Source organism: Triticum dicoccoides, chromosome 1B, assembly GCF_002162155.2.
Source record: "Triticum dicoccoides isolate Atlit2015 ecotype Zavitan chromosome 1B, WEW_v2.0, whole genome shotgun sequence".
Taxonomy (NCBI): domain Eukaryota; kingdom Viridiplantae; phylum Streptophyta; class Magnoliopsida; order Poales; family Poaceae; genus Triticum; species Triticum dicoccoides.
The window spans coordinates 425370166-425384691 of NC_041381.1; the positions used below are offsets into that span (position 1 = coordinate 425370166).

General features: G+C 51.1%; 1 protein-coding gene across 1 annotated transcript; it reads left to right on the forward strand.

Annotated features, from left to right (window-relative positions):
• The first annotated feature begins 11809 nt into the window (after positions 1-11809).
• On the forward strand, positions 11810-14028 carry LOC119339020 (expansin-B4-like). The gene is made up of 4 exons (XM_037611209.1): positions 11810-12103; positions 12212-12321; positions 12581-12765; positions 13317-14028. The coding sequence occupies exons 1-4, from the start codon at positions 11902-11904 to the stop codon at positions 13648-13650; spliced, it is 831 nt and encodes a 276-aa protein (XP_037467106.1). The 5' UTR covers positions 11810-11901; the 3' UTR covers positions 13651-14028.
• Positions 14029-14526: the final 498 nt, after the last annotated feature.

Genomic DNA, 14526 nt, shown 5'->3' on the forward strand with positions numbered 1-14526 from the left:
GAGTGAGAGGCAGATTCACCACTCGGTAGGATTTTAAACACTTAGGCGAGCACTGGGCTACGGCTAAGCCTCCGAGTGAGAGGCAGGTTCACCACTCGGTAGGATTTTAAACACTTAGGCGAGCACTGGGCTGCAGCTAAGCCTCCGAGGGAGAGGCAGGTTCACCACTCGGTAGGATTTTAAACACTTAGGCGAGCACTGGGCTGCAGCTAAGCCTCCGAGTGAGAGGCAGATTCACCACTCGGTAGGATTTTAAATACTTAGGCGAGTACTGGATCGCAGCTAAGCCCCCGAGTGGGAGACAGGCTCACCACTCGGTAGGATTTTTATTGTTTCTCATTGTATTTGTGTTGTAGCTCGAAGGAGAAGGTAGCAGTCGACCTGCACCTTGTCGTCCTTGCGGATCGGAATGAATTTCATACTTAGGCGAGTGCTGGACTGCAGCTAAGCCCCCGAGTGGGAGGTCTGCTCTCCACTCGGTAGGATTTTTAAACACTTAGGCGAGTACTGGACTGCAGCTAAGCCCCTGAGTGGGAGGTTTGCTCTCCACTCGGTAGGATTTTAAACACTTAGGCGAGTACTGGACTGCAGCTAAGCCCCCGAGTGGGAGGTTTGCTCTCCACTCGGTAGGATTTCAAACACTTAGGCGAAACGGATTCGCAGCTAAGCCCCCGAGTGGGAGGTTTGCTCTCCACTCGGTAGGATTTCAAGCACTTAGGCGAAACGGATTCGCAGCTAAGTCTCCGAGTGAGAGGCTTGCTCGTCACTCGGCAGGAATTTTTTTTACAAACTAAGGCGAAACGGATTCGCAGCTAAGCCACCCACTAGGGGATTTCTTATATAAGCAAAAGCGGCAACAATTAATGGGAAAATTATAACACTTTTGTCTTTGATAGATAAACTACACGAGTACTTTTATTACATCTCATCCGAGTGACTACTTAAGTGTAAAAGGGGCGGAGTAGATGCGCATTCCAAGCTCGTGGCTCATCGATCTGGCGATCGACGTTGTAAAGACGGTATGCTCCGTTGTGGAGAACTTTGGTGACGATGAAGGGGCCTTCCCAAGTAGGGGCGAGTTTGTGTGGCTTCTATTGGTCCACTCGGAGGACCGAGTCTCCTTCTTGGAAGGCTCGACTCTTCACATTTCTGGCGTAGAATCGGCACAAGTCTTGCTGATAGATGGTCGATTGGATCATGGCCATCTCTCTTTCTTCTTCCAGAAGGTCGACTGCGTCTTGCCGGGCTTGCTCTTCTTCGACTAAAGAGTAGAGCTCGACTCGCGGTGCATTGTGAAGCAGGTCACTTGGCAGAACCGCTTCAGCTCCATAGACCAGAAAGAATGGAGTTCTCCCAGTCGACCGATTTGGGGTAGTCCTCAATCCCCAAAGAACTGATGGAAGTTCGTCGACCCACGCGCCTGCTGCGTGCTTGAGATCACGCATCAACCGGGGTTTCAGTCCTTTGAGAATTAGGCCGTTTGCTCTTTCTGCTTGTCCATTCGATTGGGGGTGGGCGACTGAAGCGTAGTCGACTCGTGTGCCTTGAGAAGCGCAGAAGGCTTTGAATTGATCGGAATCGAAGTTTGACCCATTATCTGTGATGATGCTATGTGGAACTCTATATCTGAATATCAATTCCCTGATGAAGCTGATGGCAGTGCCAGCATCAAGATTTTTAATAGGCTTTGCTTCGATCCACTTGGTGAACTTGTCGACTGCCACCAGCACATGGGTGAAGCCGCTCCTGCCAGTTCTCAGTGGTCCAACCATATCCAACCCCCAAACAGCGAAAGGCCAGACGATTGGAATGGTCTTCAAGGCTGAGGCGGGCTTGTGTGACATATTGGAGTAGAACTGACATCATTCACACTTGTCGACTATCTCTTTCGCCATTTCATTTGCTCCGGGCCAGTAAGAACCTGCTCGGTATGCTTTAGCCACGATGGTCCGAGAGGACGCATGATGGCCACTGGTCCCTGAGTGGATGTCGTTGAGAATCATTTGACCTTCTTCCGGCGTTATGCATTTCTGGATGACTCCAGTCGCGCTTTCTCTGTACAACTGTCCCTTCATGACAGTAAAGGCCTTGGATCGACGGACGATCTGCCGAGCCTCTTCTTCATTCTCTGGGAGCTCTTTCCTTAGGATATACACGATGTAAGGCACTATCCAGTCGGGAGTGATAACCAGAACTTCCATGATTAGGTCGACCACGGCTGGGACCTCAACTTCAGGCGGATCCGTGGCACTTTTTGGCTGCAGGGCTTCTTTGGTGAAAGGATCCTCTTGAACTGACAGCATGTGGACATGCTCCAAAAACACGCCACTGGGAATGGCTTCTCTCTTGGAACCTATCTTCGCCAAGTCATCAGCTGCTTGATTTTTCAGTCGGGGTACCTGATGAAGCTCTAATCCCTCGAATTTCTTCTCCAGCTTTCTTACTGCGTTGCAGTAACCAGTCATAGATGGGCTTCTGACGTCCCACTCCTTCATCACTTGGTTAACCACCAAATCCGAGTCACCGTAGACCAGGCGACGGACGCCGAGTGAAATGGCCATACGCAACCCATACAAAAGTGCTTCGTATTCTGCTTCGTTGTTGGAGGAATCAAGTGAATCTGGAGTACATATCTGAGCTTATCTCCTCGGGGGGAAACCAACACTACCCCCGCACCGGAACCATTCAACATTTTAGAGCCATCAAAGAACATGGTCCAGTGCTCCGAGTGAACTTGAGTCAGCAATTGCTGTTCAGTCCACTCAGCGAGGAAATCTGCTATTGCTTGGGACTTGATAGCTTTCTTTGCCTCAAATCTGATATCCAAGGGAAGGAGTTCAATCACCCATTTTGCCACTCGACCAGTTGCATCCCTGTTGTGCAGAATCTCTGATAATGGGGCATCGCTGACGACTGTGATGGTATGGTCAAAGAAATAGTGAGCAACTTTCTTCGTGGTCATATAAATCCCATATACAAGCTTCTGATAATGAGGGTATCTTTGCTTTGATGGGGTCAGGACTTGAGAAATATAATATACTGGGCGCTGAACTTTGAAGGCTTTCCCTTCTTCTTCCCGCTCGACCGTAAGTACTGTACGACAACTTGTCGTGTGGCTGCAATGTAAAGCAACAAAGGCTCTTTGCTGATCGGGGCAGCAAGCATCGGCTGGGTGGAAAGCAGGGTTTTTAACTCTGCAAACGCTGCATCAGCTTCAGGAGTCCACTCGAACTTGTCTGACTTCTTCATCAGTCGGTAAAGAGGTAATGCCTTCTCACCGAGACGAGAGATGAATCGACTTAAAGCGTCCAAGCAACCAGTAAGCTTTTGAACATCGTGCACATGCACAGGTCGTTTCATTCGGAGTATAGTGCCCACTTTCTCTGGGTTTGCGTCGATTCCTTGTTCGGAAACGAGAAAACCGAGTAACTTTCCGCCAGGATCTCCGAATGTGCACTTGGATGGATTAAGCTTGATATCATACCTCCTGAGGTTGGCAAATGTTTCAGCAAGGTCAGTCAGCAGGTCGGAACCTTTCCGTGACTTGACCACAATGTCATCCATCTATGCTTCCACATTTCGACTGATTTGAGTGAGCAAACACTTCTAAATCATCCTCATGAACGTGGCTTCGGCATTCTTGAGGCCGAATGGCATGGTGACATAACAGAAGCACCCGAATGGGGTGATGAAAGCTGTTTTGATCTCATCGGGTCCATACAGACGGATCTGATGGTACCCGGAATAGGCGTCTAAGAAAGACAGTCGCTCACATTTCGTAGTCAAGTTGACTATTTGGTTGATGCGGGGAAGAGGAAAAGGATCTTTCGGGCAGGGCCGATTGATATGTTTAAAGTCACTGCACATGCGAAGTGAGTTGTCCTTCTTGGGGACCATGACAACATTGGCGAGCCACTCGGAGTGGTAAATCTCTCGGATAAACTCTGCTGCTAAGAGCCGAGCCACCTCTTCGCCAATAGCCTTCCTTTTTTGGACGACGGACCGTCGTAGATGTTCCTTGACAGGTTTTGCCTTTGAATCGACTTGCAAACGGTGCTCAGCCAGCCCCTGGGTACACCTGGCATGTCAGAAGGTTTCCATGCAAAGATGTCCCAGTTCTCATGGAGGAACTGGATGAGCGCTTCTTCCTATTTGGGGTCGAGTGTTGTGGAGATATTAGTCGGAGCAGCGCTGGGGTCGGTCGGGTGGATGTGAACTGGTTTTGTCTCACCGGACGACTGAAACGCTGATTTCGTAGCGGGTTTCTTGGCTCGCAACAAATCACTCGGGTCTGCATTTCTCTGGTGTTCCTGCCACTCTTCTGCCACCATTTGAGCATCGACGATCTTTGAGCCTTTCTGGAAGCACTCTTCCGCCTTCTTGCGATTACCAGTAATAGTGATCACGCCTTTAGGGCCAGGCATCTTCAATTTGAGGTACACGTAACATGGTCGAGCCATAAAACGTGCATAAGCTGGCCTGCCCAAAATAGCGTGGTAGGCACTCTGGAAATCTACAACCTCAAATGTCAACTTTTCTTTGCGGAAGTTCTTGGAATCACCAAAAACCACATTGAGAGCAATCTGGCCGAGTGATGCAGCCTTCTTGCCAGGAATGACTCCATAGAAACTTATGTTGCTTGTGCTGAGTCTGGACATCGGAATGCCCATCCCTTTCAGCATCTCAGCGTACAGTATATTCAAACTACTGCCGCCATCCATCAACACTTTAGTCAGTCGAGTGCCCTCGATGACTAGGTCGACCACCAGAGCTTGCCTCCCAGGGGTGGCTATGTGCGTCGGGTGATCAGACTAGTCGAATGTGATGGCCGTCTGAGACCACTTCAGATAATTGGGTGTCACCGGAGCAACCATATTCACCTCTCGGTTTATAACTTTCAGTCAACTTTTGCTCTCAACATCAGCAAAAATCACCAGAGTGGAATTGATCTCAGGGTATTCCTCGTCACTATCCCCCTTGTCCTCAACTTTGTATGACTCCTTTTCCTTATCCTTGGACTGTTTCCCTTGGAACTGCTGTATCAGAAGTCGACACTGTCGAGTGGTATGCTTCGGGTAAATGAAATTACCCTCTTCATCTTTCTTCGTGTGGATGTGACACGGCAAATCCATCATGTCATTTCCTTCTTTATCCTTCACTTTCTTGGGGTTCCAAGGCCCTTTGGGCTTTCCTTTAAACTTTCCTTGAGTCACGGCCAAGGTTTCTCCAGGAGCAGCTGGCTCGGCTTTCCGCTTTTGCTTCCGACTAGAGTTCCCTCCTCCGGTTTCCTGGGCGACTGACTTGTGCTTGCCGCTCCGGAGCCGATCCTCTTCCTCACCATTGGCATATTTGGTGGCTATCTCCATCATTCGACTCAGAGACATGTCTCCGGTTCGACCGAATTTCAGGCTTAGCTCTCTGTACTTAACGCCTTCCTTGAAGGCGCAGACTGCTTGGTGATCAGATACATTCTCTACTGTGTGATGCAATGTGATCCATCTCTAGATGTAATTTCTCAAAGTCTCATTCGACTTCTGCACACAAGATTGCAGCTCTGTCAGTCCTGCTGGTCGCTTGCATGTTCCTTCGAACATTCTGACAAACACTCGGGAGAGGTCTTCCCACGTGTAAATGCTGCTGGGTGTCAACTGATTCAGCCATGCCCTCGCTGATCCCTCCAACATAAGAGGCAAATGTTTCATGGACACATCGTCATTTCCGCCGCCGATCTGGACAGCCACTCGGTAGTCCTCAAGCCAAGTATCGGGCTTAGACTCATCGTTGAACTTACTGACTCCAGTCGCCAACATGAAGTTGGGAGGAATCACTGCGGCTCTGATGGCTCTGCTGAAACACTCTGGTCCGGAGACATGCACTCGGCTGCTGGTGAGTACATCTCTGTCGTGACCCTCTCTGTGAGCTCTGTTCCGGTCGACCAGACCTTGAACGATGATGGATCTCGCATCAAAGCCTGGTTCCCTAGGGTCGACTGGAATTCTTCGCCCGCCACTGCGCTGGCGTCTATCATCCTGCTGTCGAGGTGCGTAGGATCCACCCCTTGGGGGAGGGGTGGGAACTCGACGTCGATCATCGCGATCGAATCGGTGATCATATTGCTCATGATTCCTGTACTGATCGTGCCGGTCTCCACGCCCTTCACGCCTCGGGGACGATCTGTGGCTATGAGCCGACTGGACCGTATTCGCAGCCACGGATTTGTTGTGAATCCTGTTCCGCGACTGTGATACAACTGAATTTTGATCTCTTGCTGCCCGGAGCAAATCTTTGATCTGCATCAAGCCTCTGCCAGCCTCTGACTGGGAAGGCTGAATTGTTTCTGCTTGCAGCTGCTAAATTCTGAATCGGAGTTCGATATACCTGAGTCGGAGGTGGAAAGAGCTGACGTCGACTGGAGTCCGGGACCCATTGTGGCGCACGCTCGTCGAGTGCTCGCTGAAGGTTCTCCAGTCGAGTGCTCTCAGCCAGGTTGGCCAAGCGCGCGTCCTCTAAGGCGCGAGCCTTAGGGGTTTCTCCAACGATAGGAGAGTGAAGTGCATCCATGTTCCAGCGGCGAAGTTCTTCCCTCTGCAGCGAATTGAGGGGCTCGGGGAGGTATTCCTCATGGGCGTGCGACGGATCGCCTCCGCCGTCGCCTCCCTCGGCACCGGGAAAGCCGGGGGGACCGTGTGGTCCATTGACCATCAGGACCTCCGCCGCTGGATCACTGTTGTCGCACTCGGATGCAGTCTCTGCGGAGCCAGTCGACAGGTCGATCAGGCCATAGAGAGATTCGTCGGGCTCGATTGCCGCGACTTGGGCGGTGGTCGACTGGCGAGCCACCGCGTGCCTCACCCACCGCTGAAGCCTCGACCGACCGGAGCGCTTGCGCCGGCGGGAAGCTAGGAGGGAGGATGACACAAAAACCGGTCGATACTGGGTCGACGGTTGCCGCAGGAGGACGCCGCGGAGGCACGCGCGAAAGTGCGTCGCTCCGCGGACTGAGAGCGCATCGACGTCGAGCGGAGCCTCCTGAAGCCAGGCAGAGTCGTCGGCGACGAACGTGAGCGCGCCAAGACGGATCCCGCGTCCCTCAACCAAAACTCCGCCTGAAACCATGATGAAGGAGATCAAAAAAATTGCAACTTCTCCAATAAGTCGCTAAGACACCTGCCCCAAGGTGGGCGCCAACTATCGTGGTTCTAAGTCTGACAGTAGTGTAGGGGGTACTAAAGGAGAGGCAAGATCCTAGCTATGGAGTAGTTGTACACGCAAGAGTTTTACGAGTTCAGGCCCTTCTCGGAGGAAGTAACAACCCTACGTCTTGGTGCCTGGAGGCGGTTGACTGGATTATATGCGTGTGAGTTACAGGGGTGCGAACCCTTTACAATGAGGAGGGGGTGGCTTATATAGAGTTCGCCAGACCCCTCCGGCCCTCAGTTATGCAGGGTTTAAAGTACATTAAGACAGGGGGTTACTGGTAACGCCCACATAAAGTGCTATGAAGACCATAAAGGCTATTTAATGATAGTCCGTTGCGTGCAGAGTGACTTTAGATCTCCTGGCCGTCGAGTGGTTAGCTTCATGGTCGAGTGGTTATCTTCATGGTCGAGTGTCCTCGAGTACGTCGAGTGGATCACCTCTAGGTCGACTGACAGGTAGTTTCTTCTAGAGATGTCCTTGGGTAGGGTAATTTAGACAGGTCCATGACCCTATCCTAGGTACATAGCTTCATCAGGCGCCGTTGGGTCGTGTGCCGCACCGGATTCCTCTGGATCTTCTGCGCAGCGGACCTCTGCTGCAGTTTCTGTGCCAATAAGAACCAGATCACAACATGGGGTCTTGAAGCCAAAGTTTCATACAGATGGCACAGTCAGGTATGATAATATGCGTTTTGGTGGCCTAGCTATTACAGGTGAGCCAGGAAATTTGACTGAGGCTTTTGAAGATAGAAATTGGAAAAATGCTATGGATGAAGAATATAATGCTCTCATTAGAAACAAAACATGGCACTTAGTTCCTCCAGCAAGAGGCAAAAATATAATTGATTGTAAATGGGTTTATAGAGTCAAAAGAAAGGCTAGTGGAGAAATAGACATATACAAGGCTAGATTAGTAGCAAAGGGTTTTAAACAATGATATGGCATTGACTATGAGGACACATTTAGTCCGGTTGTTAAAGCAAATACTATCAGACTTGTTCTCTCTGTTGCAGTATCAAATGGTTGGAGTCTTCGTCAATTGGATGTGCAGAATGCGTTCCTTCATGGCGTTCTAGAGGAGGAAGTCTACATGAAACAGCCACCTGATTACGAGGTAAAAGACAAGTGTCATTATGTGTGCAAACTTGACAAGGCATTATATGGTCTAAAACAAGCACATAGAGCATGGTATTCTAGGTTAAGTGATAAACTTCAAAGGCTTGGTTTTCGACCTTCAAAGGTTGACATGTCACTTTTCTTCTATAAGAAGGGAAAATAATCATATTTATGTTGGTATATGTTGATGATATTATTGTGGCTAGCTCATCACAAGAAGCAGTCAATGGACTGTTAGAAGATCTTAAGAGAGACTTTGCTCTAAAGGACCTTGGGGACTTGCACTACTTCTTGGGAATAGAAGTGAAAAAGGTAACTGATGGAATAGTCTTAAGTCAAGAAAAATATGTGTCAGATATATTAAAAAGGTCAGATATGATGAATTGTAAAGTTTCAAACATGCCACTTTCAACAACTGAAAAACTTTCCAAGGAAGAAGGGGAGTCCTTGGGAGCCGAGGCAGCTACAAACTACAGAAGTGTGGTAGGTGCTTTACAGTACTTGACGCTTACAAGCCTGACATATCTTTTCCTGTCAACAAGGTGTGCCAATTCTTGCATGCTCCTACTCTCCAGCATTGGACTGCAGTGAAGAGGATTTTGAGATATCTTAGAGGTACTATGAGTACAATATTAAAGTTCACAAGATCAACCTCAACCGTGGTAAGTGCCTTTTCAGATGCAGATTGGGCAGGTTGTCCTCATGATAGAAAGTCAACTGGTGGTTTTGCTGTTTTTTTTGGACCAAACCTTATATCTTGGAGTGCACGAAAACAAGCAACTGTGTCTAGATCCAGCACTGGGGCTGAATACAAAGCTCTAGCAAATGCCACGGCTGAGTTGATATGGGTTCAACCTTGCTTACTGAACTAGGTATAAATCACTCTTCATTTGCACGATTGTGTTGTGACAACATTGGTGCCACTTATCTGTCAGCAAATCCAGTGTTCCATGCAGGAACAAAAGACATTGAAGTGGACTATCATTTTGTTTGTGAGAGAGTAGCCAAGAAGCTATTGGACATTCGTATTATTCCCACTAATGATCAAGTTGCAGATGGTTTCACTAAAGCCTTGTCATGTCGCAAGTTGAAAGAATTCAAGAACAATCTCAACTTGATAAAGTTGTGATTGAGGGGGCGTGTTAAAGTATGTAAATGTATACGGTGTAGATATAAACCGTATACATGTGTGGGGGCGTGCATTGTACTCAGGTAGTTAGGATACGTTTAGGTTGATCTCTATCCCTTGTATAGATTATGACTTGGAGATCAATCCTACAACAACCTAACTACCTAAACCATGTAATTTCTTGTGCCTATAAGTAACACGCAACGCGTCCCTGCATATGCATCCGCTTAACGCATCTTTACAGCAAGCCCCGCCACCGTCGTTCGACCCCCGGGCTTAGCTCTTTATGATGTTTGGAATACACTTTGTGGTTCATTTTCGTGGTCCAACAACATTGTATAGCGATATTATCCATTAGCGAGCATTCAGTTGGTGCTTAAGAGGATAACACCCTATGCCTAACTTCAGAAATAAAAGAGGCCAGTATTCCATGAGCCAAAAATACTAGGCAAACCCATTTCCCAGGATTTCCCCTGCCCCCATCGAAGCTTATTTTCAAAATGCAAAGCTAGCCGAAAGAAGTCCACGTAACCCCCTAGGATTTCACAAACCGGCCAGTTTACCCCCTAAGGTTTAAAACCGGGCATCTAACCCCCTGTTCATTCCTAAAACATGTGAATCACCCCCTAGCACCGATCAGAGTGGTTTCATAGGCGGTTTTGTTAACGTAGCAAGGTGCAGGTCATTTCTGATCTGCACCCGGCCTCGTCCATCCTCCTCCGGACGCGAGCGGCGTCATGCCACTCGCGCCGCTCACCGAATCCCATTCTTGTAATGGTGCGCATCTCGACACCACCCTCCGCCTCTAGGTCTCCAGGTTTCCATGCACACTCGGAAGGCATCCTCTCCATCATGCGGACGACATTGTCGAACCTGCTGCTCCGGCCCGGCGCATGCTGCCAGGGTTCGAGGGATCCTTCTGGACGTCTACACCGTCGCGTCCATGCTGCGCAGCCGCGGCGGGCGCGCTGGGGTGCACTCACCGGTACAACCCGCCAACTGACGTAAGTTCTGGCAAGAGATCGTCCGTGTACTACCATCGACCAGTGGCTCTTGTACTCAAGCTCTCTGAGGCGGACGGTGGTGGGGCGGTCGAGGTCGTGTACGATGATGACAAGCAGGACATCGATGCGGGAAGCAACAAGGAGCAGGAGCGAGTCGCCGGCGAGGCGCACGTACTTGTGGATGTTGTCACAAGGTCCAGATCGCGCGTGAACGCGAGCTCAGACAAGATAATACACAAGTATATACCTGCTGGATCGATTCCCTCCTGGACAAGCACGCACATACACACAAGTACGTGCCACCAAGTCTGAGACAGTCAGACAGACATGATCACACAACCTAATCGTGTTTACCTCTAATAACCAATAGTGGATGTCGAACGCTGCCGGCGGCAGCCGCAGGCGGCACGTGTGCCAGCTCGGTAGACGACGGCGCAGTGTTGTCCAAGGTGGACGAAGCAGACGCTCGCCGGCAATAGGCTGCCGAGGCGACTACGGTACCACAGCGCACGAGAAACTCGGTCGCAAGTCGAAGGCCGATCAAAGGCGATTGATGAACCACAGGCCGAGCTTCCTCGTGGCCGGCCGTCGGCTGCTGGCTGGTGCTGCAGCCTACCAGTACCTCGATGACGCAAGTAGTTTGGGTGCGATGACCTGAGCAACATGCGATGGGAGAAAGCTGGGGGAAGGAACTGTATTCACGAGACGACTACCTCGCACCCATAACCTTTCCACGTCACCAAAACCGCCTGAAAAACCATTCTGATCGGTGCTAGGGGGTGATTCATCTGGTTTAGGAAAGTACAGGGGGTTACATACCTGGTTTTAGACCCTAGGGGGTAAACAGACCGGTTTGTGAAATCCTAGGGGGTTAAGTGGACTTCTTTCAAGCTAGCCTTACCGATAAGTTCATAAGCTGAAATGAAATGACCCGGCCGATGGTGCGTTTTACTCCTCAAACCCTGGACGAATTCTGAGCCCAGATCATATGGGCCGACGCGCCACGATGGCACATGCCGACATTTCTGTTCCACTATACTCTGCCTCTCGAGTCCTGTTGCGTTCAGTTTATGCGTTTTTCTTCACTGATCCGAGGCTGAGAGGGGCCTGACCTAAGCAGCCATGGCAGCTAGCCATCCTCCTATCCTATCTACCCGCCCCAACTATCATCTGCCACCTTTAATTCGCTCTGCCGTAACGCGATGAGGCTGCACTGCATGCCCCGAGCCAGGCCATGTGCCCACCCAACATGGCACGTTCCCTGCTCTGCTCTCTCTGCTCACACACAAACCCGAACCCATCTTGTTGCTTAGCACCGGCAGCGCGTACCCGATCCGGTTTATAAATAGCCCCACCGCACCACGGCCATCACCCCACTCCCACACAGGAACCAAACAGACCATCACTCACTCCCCACCGCCACTCGTCAGATCCACACAGCACAGCGCGCGGCATGGGCTCCCTCCCCCTCGCCGTCCTCGCGGCGCTTTTCTGCTTCCTGGCCGTCGGCGGCGCCGTCGAGCTCAACACCACCGACCCCGCCCCCTTCGACGTCGACCTGAACGCCACCGACGCCACCAAGTACTGGGGCCCCTGGACCCCGGCCAGGGCGACGTGGTACGGCCAGCCCAACGGCGCCGGCCCCGACGACAACGGTGAGGATGATGCTCCACACCCCCTCCCTCCCTCTCAGGATGAATGCTTCTCCTCTCTTCTTGCGCGAGCAATGTGGCTCATTCCTCGGCGCTTCTTTGTCTTGCTAGGTGGTGCCTGCGGCTTCAAGCACACCAACCAGTACCCGTTCGCGTCCATGACCTCCTGCGGCAACCAGCCATTGTTCAAGGACGGCAAGGGGTGCGGCTCATGCTACAAGGTAAATAAAATACTACTCCTACGTACTAGTAGAAGAGAAACAGTTTACAGTTACTGTCAACTAGTAGGCCGATCTGCAGAGTCTGACAGCGGGCCCCGCATGCGCATAGTAATGTATCTGTGGTGTGTGTAGTTGTTCAGTCGCTTTCCGCGAGAACGTTACTGTGCGGCGGAGAGCCGTTGCAGCTTAGGAAGAGCATCGATTGGCGCTCGACCTCTCCGGTGCCTGAAGCTGAAGCTGACGTTTTGTTCTGTTTCAGATCAGATGCAGAAAGGACATGTCCTGCTCCGGCAGGACGGAGACGGTGATCATCACCGACATGAACTACTACCCGGTGGCGCCCTTCCACTTCGACCTCAGCGGTACGGCGTTCGGCCGGCTCGCTAAGCCCGGCCTCAACGACAGGCTCCGCCACTCCGGCATCATCGACATCGAGTTCACACGGTAAGAAGAGTGAGCCACACCTGCAGCGCCGTAACAGTACTGGTGGAACATTGAGAATTTGTACCACCATTTTGCAAAATTCTTGGTTGAATTTCCTGTCCATCGTCCGGGCAGTTAAAAAGTTGGAAAAAAGTTGGGTGCATTGGATCCACCCAACCGCCCGCATTACTCCTGGCCGACCGGGCACGGGCGCCACACACACTCACACACACACTCTCCTCTGCTCTGCACATGCATGTGCAACAGCTAGTAAGCACACAGGGCTCAGCTTTATTACTCGGGCCCAACCCACCCTCCTTTTGCAGCACGGCATATGCGTGCCCTGCCACCATACGCCACCGGCCAGCCCATTTCCGTCTCGTATCACATAGCGCGGCTGGGCCCCTGGTCGAAAGATACAAGCAAGATCGAGCAAAGCAACAAAACTAACAATACCCATGGACTAGTAGACTACCAGCGGCAACTTCTCCTTTCATACAACAATTTATAAGTAGAGGAGTACTCGAACCCCGTCTAAATACGGTGCTCGTGTGCGTGTGTGTGCATTGCAGGGTGCCGTGCGAGTTCCCGGGGCTCAAGATCGGGTTCCACGTGGAGGAGTACTCGAACCCCGTCTACTTCGCGGTGCTGGTGGAGTACGAGGACGGCGACGGCGACGTGGTGCAGGTGGACCTCATGGAGTCGCGGGGGCCGGGCGGCGGCAAGTGGACGAGGATGAGGGAGTCGTGGGGCTCCATCTGGCGCCTCGACTCCAACCACCGCCTCCAGGCGCCCTTCTCCATCCGCATCCGCAACGAGTCCGGCAAGACGCTCGTCGCCAACAAGGTCATCCCGGCCAACTGGAGGCCCAACACCTTCTACCGCTCCTTCGTGCAGTACAGCTGAACCCACCATGATTCCGTTGCTCGGAGTACGCAGCTAGCTGCTACGGTCAAGTGAGTCATCAGTCATTGGGAGTGTACGGTTGGTCATTGCGTTGCGTTGAGTCGTTGTAAACTGTATCGGGTTGGGGTGGTGTCGGTGCGTCTTTCTAGGTGAGAAAAGTTTGGTTGGGCGCGGGTGCGTCCATGGAGTTGGGTCTCGGTCTGGGTCTCTAGGGGCGTGATGAGTCCGTGTATTGGCAAATGGGAAAAGGCTGTGTGGGAAATGGAGGAGGCAGGCGTACAAGATACGCTCTCCCGCCCACTCTCGCCTTTTATAATTTATATCATTCAAGGCGGTGATATTAATCGAAAGTATATTGTTACTACTACTACTACTATATGAACCATGTGTTGTACTTGTGCCTCCTTTCATTATGCACCTCCAGGTTTCTTTTTGTGACTTGTCTATGATATAAGCATTTCTTCAGTATGGGCATACAATTTCATCAAATATCCCACATAATCTCATAGTTCCGGGACAGTGTACTCGTCTCCAGCAAAAGGGAAAGTTGGCGCCGTACATTTGAAAGTCCAGATCGGTTCCCGCGCGCGGTAAATTTACAAACCTGGCGCGAAGAGGACGGCCTTTTACCGCTTCTTTTCCTGCAGATTCCTTGCCTAAGCAGCAGTAGCACATGATTGGTTGCCGGTAAAGCACGCGGCCGAATTATCCAGTCTCCTTGCGGGCTGCGGCCTTCGATAAAGCAGCTACTACTACTCCCTACCGTAGATTTTCTTTATGCCAAAGGTCCTGCCAATTGGATGTGTACGAGTACCGTACCGACCTTGGCCGGAGAGAAATTCCCCGGCCGACTCCGGTCAAGCAGAACAGTGCGCG